This window comes from Tursiops truncatus, chromosome 1 (genome assembly GCF_011762595.2).
Source record: "Tursiops truncatus isolate mTurTru1 chromosome 1, mTurTru1.mat.Y, whole genome shotgun sequence".
In the NCBI taxonomy this organism is placed as follows: Eukaryota; Metazoa; Chordata; class Mammalia; order Artiodactyla; family Delphinidae; genus Tursiops; species Tursiops truncatus.
Window position 1 is genome coordinate 26559527 of NC_047034.1, and position 12513 is coordinate 26572039.

General features: G+C 35.3%; 1 protein-coding gene across 1 annotated transcript in view; it reads right to left on the reverse strand.

Moving 5' to 3' along the window:
• CATSPERE (catsper channel auxiliary subunit epsilon) overlaps nucleotides 1-12513 on the reverse strand; it is a 239501-nt gene that overhangs the window by 207766 nt on the left and 19222 nt on the right. Inside the window, exons 3-5 of the mRNA XM_019920606.3 lie at nucleotides 10518-10591; nucleotides 10171-10240; nucleotides 1245-1315 (exon numbers count right to left, since the gene is read on the reverse strand). Coding sequence (XP_019776165.3) covers nucleotides 1245-1315; nucleotides 10171-10240; nucleotides 10518-10591 — 215 coding nt within the window. The remainder of the gene's footprint in view (nucleotides 1-1244; nucleotides 1316-10170; nucleotides 10241-10517; nucleotides 10592-12513) is intronic.

Here is a 12513-nt window from a genome sequence, read left to right on the forward strand (position 1 = left end):
TGAAGACATGGATGAATTCCTGGAAATAAAATACTACAAAAATGGATTTTATAAGAATTAGAATTCCAAAATAGGATTTTAACCATTAAAGAAATTGAGTTAATAGTTATAAAATTTCCCCCCCACACACTCAAAAAATCCAGGTCCAGGTAGATTTCTATGCAAGTTTCCATCAAATATTCAAGGAACATATATTTCCAATCTTATACAAAATCTCTCAGAGAACAGAAAAGAACTCATCCTAACTTACATGATGAGTCTAGCATAGCCTTGATATCAAAAGAGGAAAAGGATAGTACAAGGGGAGTAAAACCACAGGCCAATCTCACTCATGTATATTCGCACACACAAAAAATTAAATAATATTAGCAAATGGAATCTATCAATGTATATGAAAGTTAATTCATCAAGACCAAGTTGGCTTATTCCAGAAACACAAGGTTAGTTTAATATGGATATATTAATAACTATTATCCATCAGATTAACATAGTAAAAGAGAAAAACCGTATGAACTTTTATGTGGAAGAGAAAAAAACTTTGAATAAATTTCAGCACCAATTCATAAAAAAATCCACAGCCACCTTGGAATAAAAGGGAACTTCCTTAACCAGGCAAAGTTTAACTCATAACCTGTAACAAATATTATACAACTAGTGAAAACAAAACAAAACTCTGACTCATTGATGCATTTTACTTATTGATTTTATAATGCAATTAACTATTTTTTCTTGTACCAGTTTTTCCTTCTTAGTTATATTCATTCACCATCATGTTAAAAAGAGTTTGAAGAGCTATCTAAGAAAACGAGAGTACTTTTGGAATATAATGTATACAATGGAAACCAAAGAAGCCTGTAATATGAAAAACCAGAGTCAATTTCCAATGCTATCTTTTAGTAGCTGCATATTTTTTCCAAATTATTTAACCTATCCAAGCTTACATTTCCTCATTTATAATAAAGATAGTAATACTTACATTTAACTGGTAATTATGAAAACTGACATAGCTAATTTACATAAAGTATGACCATGTAGAAGCAGTATTTGTTCAAATAGTGGTTGCTATTGTTATATTTACTGTTTGTTCTTCACTATTAGTTGGGCATTAGTTGGGTACATTTGAGGACATCTTGATTGGTGAATAAAAGCGTATATGGAAACTATAATGCAGATAATCAATTTGTGGTTAATTAAAGCTAAATACTTTTAAAATGCATTAATTACCTTTCTTCTGCATTACTTACATAACCTTATAATACCACAGAAAGCAAGTATGAGAACTGTCCACAGATAAATAGCGTTCTTCCTCTAAATCCTAAAAGAAAATGCAAAAGAAACTATGATAAATTTAGATGACTGATTGCTTCTATTATATTTGTCTTTATGAAATTATATATATACATCTTTTCTGTATATTTTAGCCCCAGTTCCTAATATCTGGTCTTTGACCCTGGTTCCTGACACCTAGCTCCTAATACTCTTTAATTTCCTGAGTAATAGGAACGTCTGGCACAGAGCCCCTAAATTCTTTTTGTTCTAATGAGTTAACTCGGTGGGCTCCTGGCTGGGAACTGATCACTAGAAAAACCAACCCATGGTTAAAAGCTTGGAACTTTCAGCTCAGCCTCCCATTCTCAGCTCAGCCTCCCCCCATTCTCTGGAGAGTGGAGAAGGGCTGGAAAATGAGTCAATAATCAATCATGCCTACTTGATGAAGTCTCCATAAAAATCCTTAAAGTATGAGAGTAAGAGAGCTTCCAGGTTGGTGGACACATCCACATGCCAGCAGGTGATGTACCCAACTGCACAATGACAGAAGTTCCTGTACTCAGAACCCTTCTGGACCTTGCCCTATGTACTCCTTGACCTTGTTGTTCATCTGGATCCTTTTACCATATTCTTTATTTTAACCAGTAAATGTGTTTCCCTGAGTTCTGTGAGTTGTTTAGCAAATTACTGAAATTGAGGAGAAAGTTATGGGAACCTGGATTTATCACCAGTCAGTCAGCAATTGGCAACTGAAGTGGGTGCAGTCTTGTGGGACTGACCCCTTAACTTGTGGGATGTGACATTAACTCTAGGTAGATATTGTTGGAACTTTGAATGGTAGTACCCCCAGCTAATATAGGAGAATTGGTCAATGTTGAACCACCCCCCCAACCAATATCTGGACACAGAAGTGTTCTCTGCAACTGTACAAAGGAAAACAGTGAATTTTCCTCGAAAGTCTTCCTCAATGAAACACAACTCAATTAATTTTCTTGTTTAATTGTTCTCAACAAGAGATGAAATTGCTTGCAAAGAAATGTTTGGCAATGCTTGGAGACATTCTTTGGTTGTTATAACTGAGGCTTTTTGAGTGCATTTCAAAAGTCACACATACCTCCTTAAAGGCTGTAAGGTCTGATAGCACTATATATAAATGACAAATATATTCCTATATATACATGTATTAGTGTGTACATATTTTTTACATAACATTACACATTTATGTGGACTTCCAACACATAACAAAAGGGAGAGAAATCCTTTACTTCCTCAGGAATCAGTAAAGAGAAATCCTTTACTTCCCAGGAACACAATTCCTGGGAAACACACTGGGAAACACACAAACTCAAAAAGCCAAATTCAAATATTTTTCAATCTACAGGGATTGAAATGTGAATTACTATATACATCTGGCCTCTCCCACTTCACCCTACCTGTTTCCTGAAAATACAGGTTACTAAGTAAAAGGAAAGCAACAGAACTTAGAGAAACACTTTATTCATGGGGAAAAAAAAAAGTAAAAAGAAGGCACAAGCCCCAGAGTAAAGGCAGGACTTGTCACATGAAGTCTCTACACAGCAATAGCTTTAAATACACTTATGTGGGAACATCAACTATAAGGTGTGTGGCCAGTACTTTGTTATGAACTAGCACAGTGCCATTGCTTTAAAATTCCTTATTGTTAGGGGCGGAGTGAAGATGGCGGAGTAGGAGGACACATCCACTAGGTGCTGGTGGAGGACCTCAGACACCAAAGGGGACAGGAATCCCCATGCCACCAGGTAGGACACAGGAAGGAAGGAGCGGGGGGAGGAAAAGTTGGAGGTAGGATGGGACTGGCACCCCTGAGGGAGGCTGGGGGAGGGGAGAGGTTCCTACACTCAGAGGGGTCCACTCATGGCGTGGGGATTGATGGGGATGGAGAGGGACCTTCTGGGGATTGGGGATCAGAGGGGAACACGGCCAGCATCTCCCCTGCCACTTGCGCCCCGGCAAGCCTCCTGGGGTCCTGGGCCTGAATCCCTCCCCGGCCCCCTCTGGCCGGTCAGATCCTGGGCCTAAGTGCCCCCGCTGAGGCCTCTTCCAGCCACATGGGTCCTGGACCTAACCCCCACCCCTCAACTAAGGGCTTTTCTGGCTGCATAGGTCCAAGGTCTAAGCCCTACGGCCCGCTAAGGCCTTTCCTGGCCGTGCAGGTCCTGGGCCTGAGCCCCACAGCCCCCAGGCCTCCTCCAGCCTTTTTTAAAAAAATTCTTACCTTTTAATCTTATTTTTTATTTTATTTTTTCATTTTTAAAATTTTATATATATATATATTTTCTGTTGTGGTTCTGTTTTGTTTTGTTGTGGTGATTTCATTTTTATTTTTTCTATTGTATTTTTAATTTTTCTAATTTTATTTTATTTTTTCTTTATTGTTATTGTTCTGCTCTTTTTTGTTTGTTGCTTTTTTTTTTTTTTTTTTTTTTTGCCACACTGTGTAGCTTGTAGGGTCTTGCCTGAGCTCCTGTGGTGGGTGTGTGGAGTCCAAAACACTGGAGTAACAGAGAAGCTCAGATCCCAAGGAATGTTAATTGGTGTAAACTCTCCCACAGGTCCTCATCTCAGCACCAACACCCAGCTTCAACCAACTGCCTGCACACTCCAGTGCTGGATGCCTCAGGCCGAACAACCAGCACAACAGGAACACAGACCCACAAATCAATAAGAACGAGATGACAAAAAAAATGTGTTACAGATGAAGGAGCAAGGTAAAAACCTATAAGACCAAATAAATGAAGAGAAAATAGGCAACCTACCTGAAAAATAATCCAGAGTAATGATAGTATAGATGATCCAAAATCTTGGAAACAGAATGGAGGTATGGATTGAGAAAATACAAGAAATGTGTAACAAGGACCTAGAAGAACTAAAGCACAAACAAACAGTGATGAACAACACAATAACTGAAATGAAAAATACTCTAGAAGGAATCAGTACCAGAATAACTGAGGCAGAAGAATGGATAAGTAACCTGGAAGATAGAATGGTGGAAATAACTGCTGAAGAGCAGCATAAAGAAAAAAGAATGAAAAAAATGAGGACAGTCTCAGGGACCTCTAGGACAACATTAAATGCACCAATATTCGAATTATAGTGGTCCTAGAAGAAGAAGAGAAAGAGAAAGGGTCTGAGAAAATATCTGAAGAGATTAGAGTCAAAAACTTCCCTAAGATGGGAAAAGAAATAGCCACCCAAGTCCAGGAATTGCAGAGTCCATACAGGATAAACCCAAGGAGAAACACACCAACACATATTAATCAAACTAAGAAAAATTAAATTCAAAGAAAAAATATTAAAAGCAGCAAGGGAGAAGCAACAAATAGCATACAAGGAAATCCCCATAAAGTTATCAGCTGATTTTACAGCAGAAAGTCTGCAGACCAGAAGGGAGTGGCAGAATACATTTAAAGTGATGAAAGGGAAAAACCTACAACCAAGATTACTCCACCGAACAAGGATCTCATTCACATTCAACAGAGAAATCAAAAGCTTTACAGATAAGCAAAAGCTAAGAGAATTCAGCACCACCAAACAAGCTTTACAACAAATGCTAAAGAAACTTCTCTAGGCGGGAAACACAAGAGAAGAAAAAGACCTGCAAAAACAAATGCAAAACAATTAAGAATATGGTAATAGGAACATACATATTGATAATTACCTTGAATGTGAATGGACTAAATGCTCCAACCAAAAGATCCAGAATGGCTGAATGGATACAAAAACAAGACCCATGTATATGCTGTCTACAAGAGACCCACTTCAGACCTAGGAACACATACAGACTGAAAGTGAGGGAATGGAAAAAGATATTCCATGCAAATGAAAATTGAAAGAAAGCTGGAGTGGCAATACTCATATCAGATAAAATAATCTTTAAAATAAAGACTGTTACAAGAAACAGGGAAGGACACTACATAATGATCAAGGGATCAATCCAAGAAGAAGATATAACAATTATAAATATTTATGCACCCATCATAGGAGCACCTCAATACATAAGGCAAATGCTAACAGCCATAAAAGGGGAAATCAACAGCAACACAATAATAGTGGGGACTTTAACACCCCACTTACACCAATGGACAGATCATCCAAACAGAAAATAAATAAGGAAACACAAGCTTTAAATGACACAATAGATCAGATAGATTTCATTGATATTTATAGGACATTCCACCCCAAAGCAGCAGAATTCACTTTCGTCTCAAGTGTATACGGAACATTCTCCAGGATAGATCACATCTTAGTTCACAAATCAAGCCTCGGTAAATTTATGACAATTGAAATTATATCAAGCATCCTTTCCAAACACAACTCTATGAGATTAGAAATCAATTACAGTAAAAAACTGTAAAAAACATAAACACATGGAGGTTAAACATTACGCTACTAAATAACCAAGAAATCACTGAAGAAATCAAAGAGGAAATTTAAAAATACATAGAAACAAATGACAGTGAAAACACAATGACCCAAAACCTATGGAATGCAGCAAAAGCAGTTCTAAGAGGGAAGTTTATAGCAATTCAATCTCAACTCAGGAAACAAGAAAAATCTCAAATAAACAATCTAACCTTACAGATAAAGCAACTAGAGAAAGAAGAAGAAGCACACACACAAAAAAAACCCCAAAGTTAGTAGAAGGAAAGAAATCATAAAGATCAGAGCAGAAATAAATGAAATAGAAATGAAGAAAACAATAGCAAAGATCAACAAAACTAAAAGTTGGTTCTTCGAGAAGAAAACAAAATTGATAAACCTAGCCAGAATCATCAAGAAAAAAGGGAGAGGATTCAAATCAATAAAATTAGAAATGAAAAAAGAGAAATTACAACTGACAGCACAGAAATACAAAGGACCATAAGAGACTACTACAGGCAACTATATGCGAAGAAAATGGACAACTGGAAGAAATGGACAAATTCTTAGAAAGGTACAAACTTTCAAGACCGAACGAGGAAGAAATAGGAAATATAAACAGACCAATCACAAATAGTGAAATTGAAATTAAAAATCTTCCAACAAACAAAAATCCAGGACCAGATGGCTTCACAGGACAATTCTATCAAACATTTAGAGAAAAGCTAACACCTATCTTTCTGAAACTCTTCCAAAAGATTGAAGAGGGAGGAACACTCCCAAACTCATTCTATGAGGCCACCCTGATACCAAAACCAGATAAAGATGTCACAAAAAAAGAAAATTACAGACCAATATCACTGATGAACATGGATGCAAAAGTCCTCAACAAAATACTAGCAAACAGAATCCAACAACACATTAAAAAAATCATACACCATGATCAAGTGGGATTTATCCCAGGGATGCAAGGATTCTTCAATATACACAAATCAATCAATGTGATACACCATATTAACAAATTAAAGAATTAAATTACTAATAATATAATTAAAGTTAATTAAAGTTAATGATTAAATTATTGTCTCAATAGATGCAGGAAAAGCTTTTGACAAAATTCAACAACCATTTATGATAAAAACTCTCCAGAAAGTAGGCATAGAAGGAACCCACCTCAACATAAAAGGCCATATATGACAAAGCCACAATAAACATCATTCTCAATGGTAAAAAACTAAAACCATTTCCTCTAAGATCAGGAAAAAGACAAGAGTGCCCACTCTCACCACTATTATTCAACATAATTTTGGAAGTTCTAGCCATGGCAGTCAGAGAAGAAAAAGAAATAAAAGAAATCCAAACTATAAAAGAAGAAGTAAAACTGTCACTGTTTGCAGATGACATGATAGTATACATAGAAAATCCTAAAAATGCTACCAGAAAACTACTAGAGCTAATCAATGAATCTGGTAAAGTAGCAGGATACAAAATTAATGTACAGAAATCTCTTGAATTCCTATACACTAACAACGAAAAATCTGAAAGAGAAATTAAAGAAACAATCCCAGTTACCACTGCAACAAAAAGAATAAAATACCTAGGAATAAACCTACCTAAGGAGGCAAAAGACCTGTACTCAGAAAACTATGAAACACTGATGAAAGAAATCAAAGATGACACGAACGTATGGAGAGACATACCATGTTCTTGGATTGGAAGAATCAACATTGTGAAAATGACTATACCACCCAAAGCAATCTACAGATTCAATGCAATCCCTATCAAATTAGCAATGTCATTTTTCACAGAATTAGAACAAAAAATTTTACAATTTATATGGAAACACAGAAGACCCTGAATTAGCCAAAACAATTTTGAGAAAGAAAAACAGAGCTGGAGGAATCTGACTCCCTGACTTCAGACTCTACTACAAAGCTACAGTCATCAAAAGAGTATGGTACCGGTATAAAAACAGAAATATAGATCAATGGAACAAACAGAAAGCCCAGAGATAAACCCATGCACCTGTGGTCACATAAGCTACAACAAAGGAGGCAAGAATACACAATGGAAAAAAGACAGTCTCTTCAATAAGTGGTGTTGGGAAAACAGGACAGCTACATGTGAAAGAATGAAATTAGAACAATTCCTAACACCATACACAAAAATGAACTTAAAATGGATTAAAGACATAAATGTAAGACTGGACACTATAAAACTCTTAGAAGAAAACATAGGCAAAAATCCTCTTTGACATAAATCACGGCAAGATCTTTTTTGACCCACCTCCTAGAGTAATGAAAATAAAAACAAAAATAAACAAAGGGGACCTAATGAAACTTAAAAGCTTCTGCACAGCAAAGTAAACCATAAACAAGATGAAATGACAGCCCTCAGAATGGGAGAAAATATTTGCAAAGGAAGCAATGGATAAAGGACTAATCTCAAAAATATACAAACAGCTCATGCAGCTCAATATCAAAAAAACAAACAACCCAATCAAAAAATGGGTGGAAGATATAAATAGACATTTCTCCAAAGAAGACATACAGATGGCCAAGAGGCATGTGAAAAGATGCTCAACATCACTATTTACTAGAGAAATGCAAATCAAAACTGTAATGAGGTACTGGTCACAATGTGCATCATTGAAAAATCTACAAACAGTAAATGCTGGAAAGGGTGTGGAGAAAAGGGAACCCTCTTGCACTGTTGGTGGGAATGTAAATTGATACAGCCACTATGGAGAACAGTACGGAGGTCCCTTAAAAAACTAAAAATAGAACTACCATATGACCCAGCAATCCCACTACTGGGCATATACCCTGAGAAAACCATAATTCAAAAAGTGTCCATACCACAATGTTCATTGCAGCACTATTTACAATAGCCAGGACGTGGAAGCAACCTAAGTGTCCATTGACAGATGAATGGATAAAGAAGATGTGGTACCTATATATAATGGACTATTACTCAGCCATAAAAAGAAAGGAAATTGGGTCATTTGTAGAGATGTGGATGGACCTAGAGCCTGTCATACAGAGTGAAGTAAGGCAGAAAGAGAAAACCAAATATATATTAATGCATACATGTGGAATCTAGAAAAGTGGTACAGATGAACCTATTTGCAAGGGAGGAATAGAGAAGGAGACATAGAGAACGCACATGTGGACACGGGGGAGAAGAGGGGGTGGGATGAACTGGGAGATTTAGATTGACATGTATACACTACCATGTGTAAAATAGATAGCTAGTGGGAACCTTCTGCACAGGGAGTTCAGCTTGGTGCTCTGTGATGACCTAGTTGGGTAGGATGGGTGGGAGGGAGGTCCAAGAAGGAGGGGATATATGTATACATATAGCTGATTCCCTTCGTCGTACAGCAGAAACTAACACAACATTGTAAAGCAATTATATTCCAATAAAAAATTCCTTATTATTATTGTTGACTAGAGAGGATTCAACATCACTCTTATTTAACTGCATTCACATAGCTTTCCTGAATTGAAGAAAATGTAGTGGAATACAAATAAATCTGCTAGAAATAGCTTTTTAACTGTTGATATTGTCATAGGAGTATATGATCTGAGACCCACTTATCTGGGAGTACTGTTATCATTAAGGTGGTAACTGGGGCTTTAATATATTTATTAATAAAAAAGCTAATGTAAAAATCATATATGGTGATCCCCTCTTATCCATGGGGGATATATTCCAAGACCCCCAGTGGATGGTTGAAACTGCAGATAGTACCAAATCAGCCCTATATATACTGTTTTTTACTGTACATACATACCTATGATAAAATTTAATTTGTAAATTAAGCACAGTAAGAGATTAACAACAATAATAATAAAGTAAAATAATTATATCAATATGATCTTTTTTCTTTCCTTATTTAGTTAAAAACGTTCACCTTTTCACTTAAAGGAAGCACTTAATTGCTTCTCTTTGGCATATCTGAATTGCCAGAATCACTGTTCTTGCACTTTGGGGGCTATTATTGAGTAAAATAAGGGTTACCTTCACACAAGCATTGTGTTATCACAAAAATAGATCTGATAACTGGGACAGGTACTAAGTAACTAATGGGTAGGATATGCCAGACAAAGGAATGATTCATGTCCCAGGTAGGATGGAGTGGGATGGCATGATAATTCATCATGCAACTCAGAACAACTGCAATTTAAAGCTTGTGAATTGTTTATTTCTGGAATTTCCCATTTAAATTTTTTGGACCACAGTTGACTGTGGGTAACTGAAAGCAAAGAAGGTGTAACCATGGATAAGTGGGGAACTACTGTATCAGTTCATAACATAATTTGCTATGAGATACATCTAAAAATTAATGATATATTGACAATAATTTTAAAATACCTCTTATAGTTACAACTCAACTATTAAAAACAGGTTAAGTTAAAACATCAAAAATAAGGCAAAATAAAATGTAACAGGGATAATTATTTAAGATTTACTAATTTATCATTAAAATCAACTTACTGGGCCCATAACAATTGGTTTTATAATCTGAATACCAGGAGAAGAACAACGTAGTTCTGTCTTGGGTGATCTAGCAGTTAAAAACAATGGGAAAGGAGAAATAAGTATAGATGCTTATGAGATTCCCCTACTACTTTTTAAGCCTAAAAACTTCCATTCTTTGCTAATAAGAAAAATAAAAAATATAGCAATAGTTTACTTCTCTCCTATTTTCAAAGTGATTTTGTCTTTCTTTTCACATCTATTAATGAAAAGAAATTTACATTAAATCACAGCCTTGAATCTGAATGTCCACACTATATGAATGGTTTTTACTCATACATTGAATTTCACAGCAAAAATCTTACCTTTTATTTTTTATAGAACAAGTTCCCGGCACACTCCACTCAGAAAATAATGTTCCTTCATACTCTAACTTAATCTGGAAAAGAAGGTAAAATAGCTCAAACAAAAATCTGCTCTAAAATTTTTTATCTCAGTGTTTAGATGTAGGGCTCAATTTTCTGAGTCATTATTTAAAGAGAGAATAACTAAAGCTCAATCCCTTTGAAATTGTACAAGTAAAAGAAAAATAACAACTTTTATGGGACATTTCAATAGTCTGCCCCCAACTATAAGATTTTTATTTTATTTTACTTCAAAAGTAATCTATCAAGTGTCTAGAAGGTGGCACTTAAGGTGATACAATCATCATAAATTTCTTCAGTCGCATTTTCCTTATTTCCTTATTTCTACTTTTTTTCCTGCTTCCACATTCTTTCATTTATAAACTCTTTCTTCCTGGAAGTATGCTCATACAATTTCTAACATTATCAGTCTTAGTCTCAACACTGGTCATCCTCTTCAGCCAGAGTTGGAGCCCAATTTCCCCTCCTAATATTGTTACATAAAATTACGTACATATACATATGTATACAGTTTTATGTATATATACATATATAAATATTGTTTCATTGGTTTTACTTGAATGGGGATTATAATACCAGCTATCTCATAGATTTGATGATATAGGATTAATGAACAGTGTATAAGAAGATAAAAGAGAAAAGTTCACCAGAAGCTATGACACGACCCTGTAGTATATAAAGCAAAATTTGATAGAATTACTAGAAGATATTTTAAAAGTCACAAATGTAGTGGTAGGCTTTAACACACTTTTTTCAAGCCATAGATTAAACCTGAAGAAAGGGTAGTTACAGCTGACCCTTGAACAACTCAACAGTTAGGGGCACTGACACTCCACATAGTGGAAAATCTGCCTATAGTTTATAGTTAGCCTTTTATATATGAAGTTCTTCAGTATCAGTGGTTCCATGTCCACAGGTTCAGTCAACCTTGGATTGTGTAGTACTTTAGTATTTACTATTGAAAAAAATTCTTTGTATAAGTGGAACAGTTCAGCTCAAACCTATGTTGTTCAAGGGTCAACTCTGTGTGCTTGTGTGTGTGTGTTTCTAAAATTAACCAATACAAAATATATTCTTTTCAATCTCACATAGAACATTTACCAAAATTGACCACATTTACAAAGGAAGTGTTAGCCAATCTCAAAGTACTATTATCACACATACCGTGCCTTTGATATTAATGAAATAAAATAATTAGAATTTCTCATAAAGTTAATCAGAAAAAATTTTAGGATATTTGTAATCTTTTTTTTCACATCTTTATTGAAGTATAATTGCTTTACAATGGTGTGTTGGTTTCTGCTTTATAACAAAATGAATCAGTTATACATATGTCACTGGTAATTTGATAGGGATTGAATCAAATCTGTACATTGCTTTGGGTAGTATGGCCATTTCAACAATATAAATTCTTCCCATCCAAGAGCATGGGATATCTTTCCATTTCTTTGAATCATCGTCAATTAGCTTTACTAATGTTTTGTAGTTCTCAGCATATATCTCTCATCTTTCTGGTGAGGTTTATTCCTAAGTATTTTATTTTTTTCACGCGCTCTTAAAGGGGATTGCTTGTTTACATTCCCGTTCTGATATTTCATTGTTAATATAAAGAAATGCAACTGATTTTTGTATGTTAATCTTGTATCCTGCTACCTTGCTGAATTTGTTTATCAGTTCCAGTAGTTTTTGTGTGGAGTCTTTAGGGGTTTCTATATATAGTATCATATCTGCATGATGACAATTTTACCTCTTCCCTACCAATTTGAATAGCTTTTATTTCTTTTCCTTGTCTAACTGCTGTGACTAGGACTTCCAGTACTATATTGAATAGAAATGGTAAGAGTGGGCATCTTTATCTTGTTCCAGATTTTAGTGGGAAGGCTTTCAGCTTTTCACCATTGAGTATTATATTGGCTGTGGGTTTTTTATAAATAGC